This window comes from Gymnodraco acuticeps, unplaced genomic scaffold, assembly GCF_902827175.1.
Source record: "Gymnodraco acuticeps unplaced genomic scaffold, fGymAcu1.1, whole genome shotgun sequence".
NCBI lineage: Eukaryota > Metazoa > Chordata > Actinopteri > Perciformes > Bathydraconidae > Gymnodraco > Gymnodraco acuticeps.
Window position 1 is genome coordinate 3,016,164 of NW_022989755.1, and position 15,054 is coordinate 3,031,217.

The window sequence follows — 15,054 nt, forward strand, 5'->3', positions numbered from 1 at the left end:
CCCTTAGGAACATTTGACTATTTTTCATATGCTCTTTAATTTTACTTACACAAAACATCAGATGCATATTGACACAGCAAATTATCCACACGAAACAGAGATTTTGTTCAAAAAATAAATCGAGTAATATTCATGGGGAAATATCACATACATGATACAGCAATATGGTCAGCTTTCTAATATTAGATTTTTATTTATTTCAGAGATAATCCAGAATCATTAAGACGATCTCTGAAACTCTCAGTATGCATTTCTCAAGTGTTAAGTCTAAATTACTTAATGACAAAACTAAATGAAAAAAGGTAGAGGTTAGGAGAGGGCAATATAATACTTTAACAAGCATGCGGTATATCCAATACATTTAAATGGTGCATTCTAACCATATTTAGATAAAACAGTATTCTCTTTTGTATTGTTTCTTTCAGTTATCTTTTTTTTTGCGCTGGAATACTGTTGGACTTTTATTGTGAAGTCGGAGCGGAAGTAACTCCATGTTTACGGAAGACAGGTCAAATAATTCACCCATGGATTTAACCTACTCAGTAAACCCGTTGCTAAATTGACATTTTAAAGTATTTTTTATTTGAATGTTGTCTCTTGTCTAGGTCTCTTGTTGTAGGTAGTTACATTTGTCGTCATGTGGGACCATGAAATCAGAGCCATGGCGTCCACGCACGCTATCCTCGCCGCCTCGGTGTTCATGGCCACCGTGCTACCTGCGGCGGCGGTGCCGGGCTTCTCGGTGTACGGGACTCACCTGCTGTGGCTCTACTCGGTGTCCGGGGCCGTGACCGCTGTCAGTGTTGCCATCTTCTGGCTGCTGGGCATCACACCGCCCGCCAAGAAGCACACCGTGGGATACAAGGTGCTCACTTACTGTAATGGTGACTGTTGAGTTTAAGAAGGGGTGGAAGAAGTATTGAGATTATTAATTTATGTAAAAGTAGCAATACTACAGTCAGAGGTGGGAAGTAACTAAGTACATGTACTCAAGTGCTGTAGTTGAATAACATGTTGATATACTTGTACTTTACCTGAGTATTTCTCCATGTTATGCTACTTTGTACCTATTCCCCACTTCAATTCAGAAGTAAAAAAGTGTACTTTTACTCCACTACATTTATTTAGTACCTTTAGTTACTTTACACATTTGGATTAATAATGTGAAACATAAACAACACTTAAAAAGCACTTTAGTTACACCTGGAGTAAACCTTGCAGTATACAAAGTGATTACAACTACACTTTTACCATCTGTGATAACACTTTAATAGATCAATAATTATAATCAAAACACGTGATATATTATTCTGAAATGGGCCAATTTGCATAATAAGCACTTTTACTTTTGGAACTTTAAGTATATTTTGATGCTAATACTCTTGTACTTTTACTTGAGTAACATTTTATATACAGGACTTTACTTTCACTTCACTCTGGTACTTCTACTTTTACTCAGGTACAAGATCTGAGTACTTCTTCCACCTACACTATAAAAATACTCTGTCTGTGTTTGGAGATGATATTATTTCAAGATAAGTAGGTTGTTATTAAGTTTGTCATTATTTGCAGGATGCTATTATTTTTATATACATATTTATTTCAAGAAGGTTTGGCATTGTAATGCAGGATCCTTTTTCATCACCAGGCTAAGTTTCCATGGTACTGATGTTAATGGGCTTCTCATCATATATTGAATACTTGGGTATCAACGGTAATGTTTACTCGTTAAACTTGATGATATTTTCCCCTTAACTCTGCTTATTCATTTCTTTCTGCAGCTCTCTCGGTTGTTTCGTTCCTGTCTGTACTTCTTCCTGTCGTGCCTGTTCTTCCACACGGTGGTGGTTCTCTATGGAGCTCCGCTGATTGAGTGAGTACTGCTGATATATCTGTGTGTAAAAAGACAAACAAAGGGCAGCAAAGGAGGACTTGTTGCTGGCTGCTGATTTTAGAGAGCACCATAGCAAGCAATCCATTAACACCTATTACCTAATGGTCAAATAAGTAAATAGTATTCCTTGCACATCACAAGATTATTTTCATGACACGCTACAGATTTCTATTTCATCTCTGTAGGCTTTACCCTGTCATCATTCACTCCTATGAAATCCTGTTCTCTTTACTTTGCTGCATCAACACAGGTTGTGTGTGTATCACTTAAACTCTGCTGCCTAGTTGCAGCCGCCACTGATACTGTGAACTTTCTCCTCTGTGTTTCAGATCCGCCCTGGAGACGTTCTCCCTCTCTGTGCTGCTCACCTCTCTCACCACTCTGAGGTGTCTCTGCGTCCTCGGCCCCAACGTCCAGGCCTGGATACGAGTGTTCAGCCGGCATGGGTCAGCCAAAAATCTGCTTTTCCCTGATACCTGTCCTTCAATGATGTGTTGATGAATCGTGTTTAATGTGCTAATCTCTCTTTACGAATATTCTAACATAGATTTGCTCTGTCTCCGTCCCCAGGGCTATGTCTGTGTGGGACACCTGTCTACAGATCACAGTGGCCTGCACACTGGTAGGAGCCTGGGTGGGAGCCTTTCCTATTCCTCTGGACTGGGACAGGCCCTGGCAGGTCAGCACATGGGAGAATTACTCTTATAAACAGAATGCATACTGTGGGATTATTATCTTAATATTAGATTCACCAAAATTGTTCACACAATTACAGTAAATCTAGAATTGTGGAATTATCTCTTTTTGTAAAGAAACATATATTAAATAAGAGAATAGTATATCTCAGATGTAGGCATTATGATTTCAGTAGGGACCCCTAGGAGCAGTCAGAAGGTAAATCAGAGGGTTCCTGAGATAATTAACAGGAGAAGAAAGCAGAACAACAATTTCCTTCATGCTTCGGATTCAATTGGTACATTCAGACATCACTGTTTAATTAACCTGGCCGTGACCTGTAGACCGATGACATTTGGCAAGTAGACAAAGCTTTTAAGAATTCATAACAACAGGGAATTTACAAAATGATTCAAGCTTGACCCTGATGTTGAATTGCTGCAACTGGTGCATCTTTTTTTAATGGTTTTCTGCCATTTCTCTTTTTTTTTACAGCATAGGTTTCTCTGTTAACAAAAAAGCCTTCCATTCATCATTGATTAGCAGTGAATAGAATGTCGTAGAGCTGAAACATCATTCTGAAATGTAATTCAAACCGGTTACCATACCTAACTCAATTTCCTTTTTTAAATAACAAAAAAGGAAGACGATTATAACTATAATTGCAAAGAGAGCTCTCTGCAGAATGACTGGAGGAAAATGCAAATGGGAGGCAGACGGTGGTAATTGGAGCATAACTCTGAATGGCACCACTGTACCGCCGGGGTTTCATTTGACTTTACAAGTTTCTCTTTGAGGCAGACGAGCTTCTGGGGAGAGAGGATGAATTGATCTAATAGTTAAGCTCCTTTTGATCTATCAGTGCAATGATCTAACTCGCCCCTCTTCTCTTAGGCGTGGCCTGTTTCCTGCAGTCTTGGCGCCACCATCGGCTTCCTCACCGGGCTTGTTGCGGCTCCAGCCTGGATCCACTTTCACCGCAAACAGCTCACTTACAAGTGCAAGTGAGGGGCCGACATACGTGTGTGTGTGTGAGACCATGAGGGCATCCCTCGTATTCCTGCTGTATTCCTTTTACCTTGTACTGGTTATTTATTGGGAACATTGTCTCCGTTTGCTGCCTGTTGACAAGATGATTTGCAATAACACAACACGGTATGAGCATCATTGTTTTGTACCCATGAAGGCTGATAATTTTCCTGAAGAGTTTTGACATGAATTTAAGTTTTGGAATAAAAGATAAGGAGTTTATGACTAATAAATGTCCTTTTTATTGGATTGATGAATCTTAAAATGCTTAAACCTGTGTGTGTGTGTGTGTGTGTGTGTGTGTGTGTGTGTGTGTGTGTGTGTGTGTGTGTGTGTGTGTGTGTGTGTGTGTGTGTGTGTGTGTGTGTGTGTGTGTGTGTGTGTGTGTGTGTGTGTGTGTGTGTGTGTGTGTGTGTGTGTGTGTGTGTGTGTGTGTGTGTGTGTGTGTGTGTGTGGTGTGTGTGTGTGTGTGTGTGTGTGTGTGTGTGTGTGTGTGTGTGTGTGTGTGTGTGTGTGTGTGTGTGTGTGTGTGTGTGTGTGTGTGTGTGTGTGTGTGTTAAACTCGCCCTCCTCCCTCTCCTGCTCTTGCTCTCATTCCAGCTGTTCACATCCTCTGGCCCCCATATTGATTCACTTCCATTTTAGGGACATTAATTTCCCTCCTGTCATGCCGCCCACATCTCTTGTTCTCCCCTCGCAGCACAATGAAACTTACATTTTCTGCAATGCGGTGTCAAATTGTAAAGCAAATGAGGGATATTGTTTGCAGACAGTGTAGATATGTGTAATACAACTTAAGTCCTTTAGTGCAAGGAGGGGAATAAAAGGACATTTCAGTCGTCATGTTGCAGTGTGAGTTGAATTGGTAGGCAGTTTCAGCACAGCCCATTTGCCCCGTGTTTGAACTCTTGCGTAAGGTAGTTGCCAGGGAAAAGAGGCGAAAAATAGCCTGAAGCGAAAAGATACATTTTCAGAAGTCATAAATGATGGAGAATTTATAGGAAAGAGTAACCTTTATACCCTTATGATACCATTCACCCTCTTTATTTCCATCCATCTTTCTGATTAGATTCAATTGACCTCATGCTGTTACCTCCATTTCCCGTTTTCTCTTTTATTTATTTGTATTTTCTACACCTTCTGATACATTATTCTCCCTAGCAGCAAAGGGTATGATTAACCGATTTCAGCTCCAACCTAGTTTTGAGCGTGTCACCACACTGGGCATGTCACATCTGGTGGTTTCTGGAGTGTCTCGTTTTTTGCCCCTGATTGTGGTCTTGTACGTAATCGGTGTACTTTGGGGACTGGATGGAGTTGTTTTGTTCATAAGCTCAATTCAACTCTTACTCCTTTCATCTCAGAGACAAGGAGACGGCTAACACGCACATAAAAGCTACTGCTTCACAAGATACTCTTACCTACTTCAATCTCAGAGAGCCCTATGTATTCATTGTTTGTTCTCAGGCTTTGCTAGAGGCCATTTTTCACTCCCTGCACCTCTTATCTCCCCAGCCTTTCCCCCGAGGCAGATGTTGTGGACATGTTTCTGCAGAGTTGTGTATTCTGAATTGAGATGCAGCCTCTGCTCTCTGTGGCAGATTGTACCCAAATTAAACCCGGCTGAATCAATATATTTTTTACTCTACCATACAATCAAATGAGAGAAATAGATTGCTCAGGCTGCAGGGAACAGCATTTTACCAATAGTCTTGGAACTCGTATTATTGTCGGTTTGAGGGTTGTTTTCAACAAGCAAGTTCTTATTGACACTACACTCCTCACACCAAACAATAGAATAATGAACAATATAAAACAGCTTACAGGCTAGATATGTTTCTTGTTGGAGAAACATGTTGCTCTGTGTGTTTTATGTGGAAATAGTCTGACAACACTTTCTGCCCCCTGGTGGCCACAAATACAGTGATGCAGCTTTAAAAATGAGGGGTAAAGTCATTAACCTGATGCAATCTTATTACAATTTAGGTTTGTTGGTACAGTGCAGCCTCACAGATGTCAGATCAAATTAAAAAAAATGCCAATTTCCAGACACATAGCTTTCAAAATGTTCCACACTGACGCGAGTGAAAAGGAAAGGGAAGCCAAAGTGCGATATGGCATTGTAAAAAATGCATACAAATAAAGAAATACTGAGCGGTAGAACACATCCGTCCATATCCATAACCATCTCGTCCTCTTGATGAGGAAACACTCCAGTCCCTGTGTTGTTATACAATATAAAACGATATGATATGAAATATCTATAGTACAAGTTGTTGGCAGAATACAAACTGCAGAACTGTGACGTTCTCAACATAACTGTGAATTTCCCTCCAAAATGCTTGGGTTATGGTGCATGCACTATTATGCCATGATCTTCCCAACAAGAGTTACTGGTTTCTATTTGTATATATTTCAAACAGGTCCTCATGATACTGCTGATGAGAAAGAGAGTAGACAGATTGCATTTTCAATTTGCACCACATAAGTCACACCCCTCCTCCACATAACTACCTTCTCCTGACACTATTCCCCTTCCCCCATTTCTCACATCCAACTCGTTTCCTGTGTCTCTCCTTTTCCCCCGTGTTCTGTGTTCACTCCCCCCCCCGCATAGTTCGTGCTTCATTAACAGTCACAGTGTTATTGAGTGGTAAACATGTTATTGCAGAGCTCTCAGGGCCCTCCTGTCAGTTCTCAGAGCCACAACAAAGGGTCCATTGTGACTGAGAGATGCTCAAGTGGGCTCATGATGCAAAAGGTATAGGGGGAGACAGACGGGTCGAATGATAGCACTCTGACCTTTGGTTCCTTAAGGAAAAGCAGGTATAGGCTATTATCAAACCAACATAATAGGGGCATTTCAAAAAGTGTGCACATAATGGATATGCTTTTCTAAGAACAGTGGGAGGATAGCGAATTAATACAAGTAGATGTGAAAGGAACAACAAAGCCGGGGATCCCTTGTAAATATAATATATTACAGACAGGTTTTTCTCAAATTGGACTTTTAAGCTTCTCATAATTTACACTCCGAGTGTCTGGACTTTCCAAGGGTCACAAAATAAATACATTTAAGTGATAATATTTTTTAGACACCCTTTATACCCAACTATCTGATGGATTGCCATAACATTTTATTCAGACATTTGTATTTCCCATAGGATTGATTCTACTGACACCGGTGATTCCTTAAATGTTTTACCTTATTAGTACAATAGGACATTTGTGGTTTTCGGTACAATTTCCCATCAACTTTTGGATTGATTGCTTTAATATGACTTTATTACACACATTAATATTGCCCGTAGTGTGAATTGTGAACATTCTGATGGTATACTTTTAACCTTTAATCACAGAAATCTTGTTAACCCCAGTGCACCTCTTCAGGCGTCTTACAATTGTATTCAATTTCACTCATTGCAAATTTCATCATTTTGTACGAAACACTAACCATTACTTGCTCACTCTCCTCCATCCTCGCTTTGTAGGATAGGGTGTTTTAGAGCAAGTCACTTTTCTGTAATGAATTATTAATAGTACTCATTATTTCCCTGCAGAAGGTCAAATTATTCTTTGTTAAATCAGCGCTGCCATCAATTATCCATTATAAGGTTTTCCTCACAGTGTGACATATCGATGCCATGACAACGTGGAGTCATGCTGACAAATGACTGCGTCATATCATAATTAACAAAATTCCTACAAGGCAAAACTTGTACTCTGGCATAGATTTATATACATTACAGGTTTTGAAGCCCTTAAAAAGAAAGAAAGCCCCCTGCGTCGTATTAACTGGAATGTATAGCATGCCACATGTACATGATTGTGCTACCTGCATGTGTTCTATACTTTATGATTGCAAAAGTGCTGCATCTCTCCAGGAGGTCTGTACCAATCAGTTATATCCCAGTCTATGGTTATATCTGGCGAGGCCACTTCGGAGGTCGTCATGTGACCCTGCCCCATGAGCGAGCAATCAATACACACATAGAAACACACACATACAGTATCAAGTAGTTCCAAACCAACTGACCACAGCATTATATCTATAGTGATAAGGCTTTACGTCGAATACATCAAACTTTGTGTCAGAAAAATCTCACCCGATACTGGCTTGAGGTTCAAAATCAGGATACATGTATTTATTATCCTTGCAAGAATGCAAGTAGTCATCAGACACGAGATATGGTACGACTAGTTCCCTGATATAATAATATATAATAATAAAGGTCCATCTTCTTCTTCTGATCAGTGTCCTTCACTTGCTTATATACTAGAGAGGGCATTTCACAGTCACAAGATGGAGAAATACTAGTTCAAAGCAGTATTCTAGGTTTGTTTAGCACCTTGAAATAAAAAAGATTTCAGATAACCTCAGCCGGATGCATTTGAAATCTAAAGTTATATTATATTTTGTGACTCAAAAGTTGAAATCTTTAGAAACGGGATCAAATTGAATCCTAAAAGCAGTGTAGTAAAAGAAAGTAAGGCCAACCATTTAAAGATATTTTTGAGCTTGGCCTTTTTAAAATAAATGACGAAAGCATTTGGAATACAAGTTGATTGCAGTATTACTACACTTGGGCAAAACTCCTGTTAAGGGGTAAATATCTGTTCAAATATTTCAGATTTTACATACATTTCAAAGAAAAAAACTAAAGGGGAAACATTATCTATGTGTAATGCACTGATAAAAGTCATATTTTTGAAAGAAGTAGTATAGAACATATTTTGCATATTTATTTAATTACAAAAATAAATGAAATAGATCATTTTAATTGTCATTATTATATTATAGTATTATTATAGGTTAAAAAGACTAACCCGACCCAGAGAAAAATACTTCTGCATACTGATTGTGTTAACTTTCAGTGTTTTAAGAACATTTTGAATGTAATACTTTTGTACCTTGGAATTAAGATTTTTTAAATTTGATTTCACTCCAAATCCAATTTTTCTCCGGATGTTCTCGGAGTTCTGGATGAGTCGTCAATAATATTTTTAAGTTTAATAGATGGTTTGATGTTATTTAACACATATACAAAGAGATGATGAATAACACCTTGACACAGGATTATAAATTGGAAAAAATATATTTAATTTCACTGCATGTCTTAAGTAACCTGTGTCTTGTGGTAACATTCTATTGAAAGACCCAGTTCTTCTGCGAGAAGTATGTACTGTAGCCCGGTTAACTGACGTTTTGCCTGGAAATAATGACAAATAAAGTTGCCACAAAATGAACATACGTGAACAATGCAGAGCTATGCCATCAGTGTTTAAGCAGCTTAATGCGGGGCTGTCAGTCTGAAACAGCCTCCCTCTGACATCACACCAGAGCCCACACACGTAAATACTGCATGCATCGAGCCAATAGAGCAGCAGCTATGTTACAGACGGAGTGACTCCATCATGCTTGCTCTCTCTTGCACACAGATGCTTATCAATGCTCAACCACACGCCTATTTAAAGATGCGAGAGTAGAAACATCTTTGTTTATCTTTTGGCATTTGTAAGAAGCTCTTATAGATGTCCGTGCATCTTGCCGTCTATTGGCAACACGTCTGATACAGTGAGTGCTGTTTCAGTGACAGACAAATAGGAAAAAAATAAGCATGTTTTACATTTGATTCCCTTTAAAATTTATTAACTTAGACATTTGTTTTTACAAAGAAAATGGACATTATTACTGTTTTAATTGAGGGGTGATGTTTTAATTACAGTCCCAAGAGGTTTTATGGCGAGGCAGATGGATACTGGGAATTTTGGGTCGATGAACTGCGACCTGTTAGAGGTGTTGTAGAAAGGTCCGGGGGTTTTGTGTTGATCACTTATTGTTGGGCTGGGCTGCGAAGTAAAGAGCCACCAGGCAGTAGAGGGTCCCTCCGATGGTGAGGGCCATGGTGGTGCGGTACAGTAGCCTGTCAGGGACGCCCCGCTTCAAATGAATGGGGACACCGTCCGGTATCTGGGAGAGGGAAAAAAGGAAGGAAATATGAGAAAAACCAATAATGAAGGTGTTACAGAGAGTACAGAGTGTTCTCAACTATTTGTCTGGGGAGATAGTCTTGACATTTTCTAATGATTTCCGAACACATATTTCCCAAAACTATTTATCCGTCTCATTCATAACAGACCAAAAACACCCAGAGTGCTTTTTTGTCCCTGAAAAAGGAAAGGCAGCAGACATTACTCTGATTTTCCATTTGTTTTAGTCTGCCCCACTTTCAAAGTATTCCGCTCACTGCCTACTGTGATGAAAAGGCAGGGGGCCATTACGAACAGAGTGAAATAATTACTACCCAGCGCCTAGAGCTAAAATATCTCCCGTGCTTTGACTAAAGTTTGACCACTTTGGCAGTTCTTGAACTTCAATTCTGAGGACTACTTTGAATGAACAAATGCTGATTCACCGTGAGAACCGTACCAGCGCCAGGTAGGAACCCATCAACTTCTCATCGTGACTAAGACTCTTTCAGTTTCCTGTTCTTATTTACCTGGAATAGTTTCTGCAGGTCAGGAACCCGGTTTGTTCCGATGTAGTCCGCCACGGTCCCAGCCTCCGACACCAGTTTGGTGGGGGAGGCGAAGATCATGGGTGGGGCTTCTGCTGGCACACCTGGCCTCAGCCCCTAAACAACAACAACAGAGTGGTCACAATAATGCACAATTCTACTCAACCTTATTCAATGAAAGCACCCTTTTTCCCAATTGTTTCTAAGCAGAAATATTACTTTTATTCGCGGCAGACATCGGAAATAATGAAGATATTCCGGGAAAGGGTTACTTAAAACATTAAGGGTGTAAATTACAAAACAGTAGGGATGCTCCGATCGATCGGTCACAGATCGAGATCGGCCGATACTCTCTCTCTACCGATCGATCGGTGGTCTCTAAACATGCCGATTGCGAGAGCCGATTGCGAGAGCCGATTGCGAGAGCCGATTGCATGACGTAAAATACATGACACTTTTCTCAGTGCGCGGCAAAACAAGCTCGCCAAAATGGCTTCACCAGTCTGGCAGTATTTTAAGGTGTCCGAAAAAGACAGTAAAATGGCGGTATGCAACGTGTGTGAAGCAGAAATCCTGTGACGGACCGGTGAGCGGAGCGAAAACACACAAGAGTTAGACCTAACACACTTAGCTATTTTATCTACCTCTGGAACAAGCTAAACTAGTTATAAATATATGTATTCTTCACTGTCGGGTCACTCATTACTGGATCAGTGAGCTGCATGAGATACTGACGGGCTGTCAGGAGAGAGGGAGAGAGGGGGAGAGGAAAAGAGAGCGCTTTCCAAAGTTAATGTAAACTTGAATAATGTACATCATTTGAATGTAATAATTAAGTTGATTAACTGAGTTTTAAACATCACTTTAGATGGAAGATTCTGATTTTTCATGATATTGTTTTGATTTAAATTGAATTGAGGGGCATATCGACAACTTAAGATGATGACAATAAGAATTATAAAATACAATTGGGATCGTTAAGATGATCATATGCATCAGTGTTTTTACTTGAACTTTTCCTTAGACTTTTGCATCGTTGGTCATTGAATCCATATCAATCGCTCCAGATCAATGCATTTTTTAAATAAATATGTATTAAAACATATTTTTTAGGGGTGTAATCATTTTCTGTTTTACAGAAAAGAGCTTTGAAAGTCAAATCAAAACAACTCTATTCAGATCTTTAGTACAACGAAGCTTAGTGTCTAAGTGATTAAATGAGAACGTGATTCATCTCAACTCACATCTTATTCCTCCACTTGTTAGAGACTTTAAGTGCCTGTTCAGATTATTAAAGAGCATCTCAAGTTGCTGTTCAACTTTACAAACTACAGTGCATTAACATCAAGGTTATTTTTGTCACATTAACACAATATTTGACTGGCAGCACATTTTATCAGCCTTTTTGCAGACTTACTTTACGAAAAAACAAATAAAGATCCATGTGATAATTGGTCACCCATAACTCTTTAAAATGATAGCGCAGTGTGATTGACTTTGGGAAATGATCAGTTATATCATTAATTCATGCTGTTCCACTTTTCAGAGGTGCACTGTGGTGTTAACGAATTACAAGTGTGCCTCCCTATTATCCTCTCACTTGGAGGAAGCTGCTCACCCACCTTGTGTATCAGAATTACTGGGAGAGCTGTTGCCTGGTCCGGGTGTGTGGAGGCAGATAGTGTGGGAGCAGGTGAATTAAATCTGACATATGAAAATGCAGAGGCACTAAAAGCTGATTATTTTTACACGCCATTTAAGAGAAGGCATAACTAAAAGTGTTCACAGCAGGGAATCGTGTTTTTGCCTTTTGTTTTTTAATAACCTCAGGATTTAGCCGTTATGGTAGTCATTGGCAGTTATACGCAGCATTGTTCATTGGTTAGCAATATTTTAAATGCATAATGTCGAAAGGCAGGCCTGCAGGTCTAAACGTTTTGTATGTTTAATACATTTAAGAATAACACACATTTATAGAATGTTGTTCTAGGATTTTACCCAAGAGCAGATGTTGTCCCAGTAGTAATTTAGGGCTAGGGTGTAGGGATGGTTGTACAGATAGCTGATTTCATTTCGGATCCTCAAATCAATTTAGCTTGGAGGCCAATAAATCCCTTCCTGAATCTTTAAAGCCCCGGCCACACGAGGACGATAACGGTCGTATCTGCTACAGTTCTCTATCAGATAGACGGTTCGGCCACACGAGGCCGACATGGAAACGCAGAAAACAATAACGATAACGGGTCCCAAGGTGGGTAGATCCGCAAACGAAACGCTCTGTGGGGGGCAAACGGCTCCGTGTTTACGCCTATACGATCATTTCCTGATAACGTTGAAGCAATAGCCCCTTATTAAACTTTAACGGACATGTTGACCGGTGGAAAAAAATCAAACTGAAACTCTGCCGCACGGTCCCCTCGTCCCTTGTAAGAGGCGGAGAAGTGGGTATTTTTCATCTGCTGGTGGAATACCGGAGAGAATTACAGCAGGAGCAAACGCTTGCCTCGGGGAGGGAGAAAAAGAGCCAGAGCGTCCACAGCGGAGAATAAACAGAAGGGCAACCACGGCAACCATGCGAGGGAAGTCTTCTTCGCTGCTTTTGTGGCAGGACTACAGCGCCACTTACAGGCCTGGCATATGTACTACAGCGTCTCCAGCGCTCTCGTGTGAACGGACACGTTTCTGGTGCCTGTTTCTGGAAGACTTTTTTGATAACGATTGCAGTCCGTTTGCGTTATCGTCCTCGTGTGGCTCCAGCCTTAGACACAGGCTCTATTAGGTAGTTGTATTGCCTCTTTGTGACACCTAAGGCATCCGAATATAAATAAACTGTTGTCACATATAAACACATACTAATGAACTACCATCCTTTGGCACCAACAAAGGCATTATAGCCTGTTGTGAATAAGGAAAAAACGAATTCTTAGGTTGAAAAAGTCCAGTGGCGAGTCCCTTGACGTCTCACCTTGATGTTATCTCAATTAATTTCTATGAATACCCAAGATTCTTCTCTTAACAGACATGCCACTTTGTGCTAATCCCAATAAGTGTTTTGCATGCAGAATAAATGTGTTATTTCCACCTATTCTAAACCTTGTGTATTTGACTATTTCTGCATGCTTCGGTCCCAAAACATTCTGGATTTGCCTAAATTGATTATGACTGGTAAGCTGAGAGTCTTGTAGGTCAAACGAGCCCAAGGGAATGAATGTGTTTTGATGTTAGTCTCCATAGCAGCCATTTAATTGTAATGAGACCTCTTTATTTTCATTTAACCTGGCTGTATACATTTCGCTGTTGTGGGATCTAGGATAATCAACAGTAGACTCAAAGACAGGGGTCATTCAGAGGATGTATGGGTAGTTTAATATTACCAATTTATCCCATTTTATAAACTGTAAAATCATAGAACAACATGGAGGCTGTAGTGAAAACAACAGAGGTCTATACATTTCCTCCAACAAGCGCACCAGTCACCTTCTAATCAACCTGAGCTCATACATCAAATATATTGTACCAAGGTCAGGTCGTCCAAGAATTAAACCTGACATCAACCATCTCTGTAATAGATGTAACAGTTTGACCTGCTCTCCGGTGTCCCCATGACCCTAAACAAACCCTGTACCATCATCCAACTATATCACCCCCCCACACACCCTTCCCTTTCTAGCTGTGTATGTTTTCCAGTCACTAATTCAGAGTGCAGGTTAGTGGGAGGGGGTGAGAGGATTGTTATTTGTCAAACCTTTGTCAACAATTTATTATCTCCCGTCTTCTCAGTTCCATGAATACAATAAAAACTGATGGAAATTTTAAAAAAAACAGGGATTATTAATAAAGGTCACATCTGGCTGACGCTCTGAGAGGCCATTGGTTTTCGAAATTGGCTGTAAAGTCAGATGATAACCACATCGGCATAACCTTTCCAAAAATAAAAGGTTAAGTAAAGGTTCCATGCTTAGAAAACAAATAACATTTACAAAATAAAATACACTGACTATTTAAGGCTTGTCTCGAAGTTCAGAAAAGTTAGATTAGCTTTTAAGGAGATTACTTTATGAGACATATCTATAGTTTATTATATGTAGGCTACAAGTGAAGATACCAGGACGAAACTAGTTAAAAATAATATTCTTCAGCAGATAAAACACGAAAGGGAAACCACACACGTTTAGGAATTAAAACACATATAGTCAATTGAGCTAACTGCACTGGAGACCTCTAAATATCTATACGTGTTGTGAAACCCCAGGCAGCTAACGTTACGGGCATATTGCTCAACGCGGTGATATGAAGGTCATCCGCGAGGGCACCGAGCCACCGCCTCGCGCGCTCACCTGAGGGCTGTAGGCGGCCGTGGGCGCAGAACCCGTCAGTTTCTGGGTGAATCCGCTGAACTTGTAGTACATTTTCCTTCTGAAGGACGGGGAAGATGTTATCCTCAACAAAAATCAACCGGTAAAGGGTCTTCCAGTTGCGACCGTCGAGGCAAGATGACGTCTGAAGTCAGCTGGTCCGACACTGCCTGATCAAATGGACTCCAAAAGCTACAGAAATTCCTTTTACATTTTTAAATGGTGTTTATCTGTCCAATGAATTATATTTTTGCATTCAACAACATATGAACAATATATATTTTGTATACAGCAACGTTTACATCAGGGGTAGACATATATAAAGTAGTACAAAATGATATAAGTAAATAAATACCAAAAAATACAGATTCATATTTCAGATTGAATATTTGCTAATTAGTTTTGATTTCCTTTTTATTCATAATAGTTTTAATAGTGGTGCTACATTGTTTTAGTTCTTGGTAAAAATGTTCACATTTTTGTTTGGAGTCAGCCCATCTCTTTTTATGTAAATGAAATTCCCCCTCAAAAAATGCACTGCACGTAAAGCAAATCTGCCTCCCATAATTTGATGTACAGGAAA

At 39.9% G+C, this 15,054-nt stretch overlaps 2 protein-coding genes across 2 annotated transcripts; one reads left to right on the forward strand and one right to left on the reverse strand.

The window, feature by feature from the left end:
* The first annotated feature begins 486 nt into the window (after positions 1-486).
* Positions 487-3,834, forward strand: pigf (phosphatidylinositol glycan anchor biosynthesis, class F). Its single transcript, XM_034214250.1, has 5 exons — positions 487-865; positions 1,782-1,873; positions 2,224-2,340; positions 2,465-2,573; positions 3,464-3,834. Exons 1-5 carry the CDS (start codon positions 638-640, stop codon positions 3,575-3,577), a joined length of 660 nt encoding a protein of 219 aa, XP_034070141.1. The 5' UTR covers positions 487-637; the 3' UTR covers positions 3,578-3,834.
* Positions 3,835-9,219: 5,385 nt separating this feature from the next.
* On the reverse strand, positions 9,220-14,621 carry LOC117544161 (cytochrome c oxidase subunit 7A-related protein, mitochondrial). Its single transcript, XM_034212997.1, has 3 exons — positions 14,454-14,621; positions 10,099-10,233; positions 9,220-9,569 (listed from the first exon to the last, which is right to left on the reverse strand). Exons 1-3 carry the CDS (start codon positions 14,523-14,525, stop codon positions 9,429-9,431), a joined length of 348 nt encoding a protein of 115 aa, XP_034068888.1. The 5' UTR covers positions 14,526-14,621; the 3' UTR covers positions 9,220-9,428.
* Between the last annotated feature and the right edge of the window lie 433 nt (positions 14,622-15,054).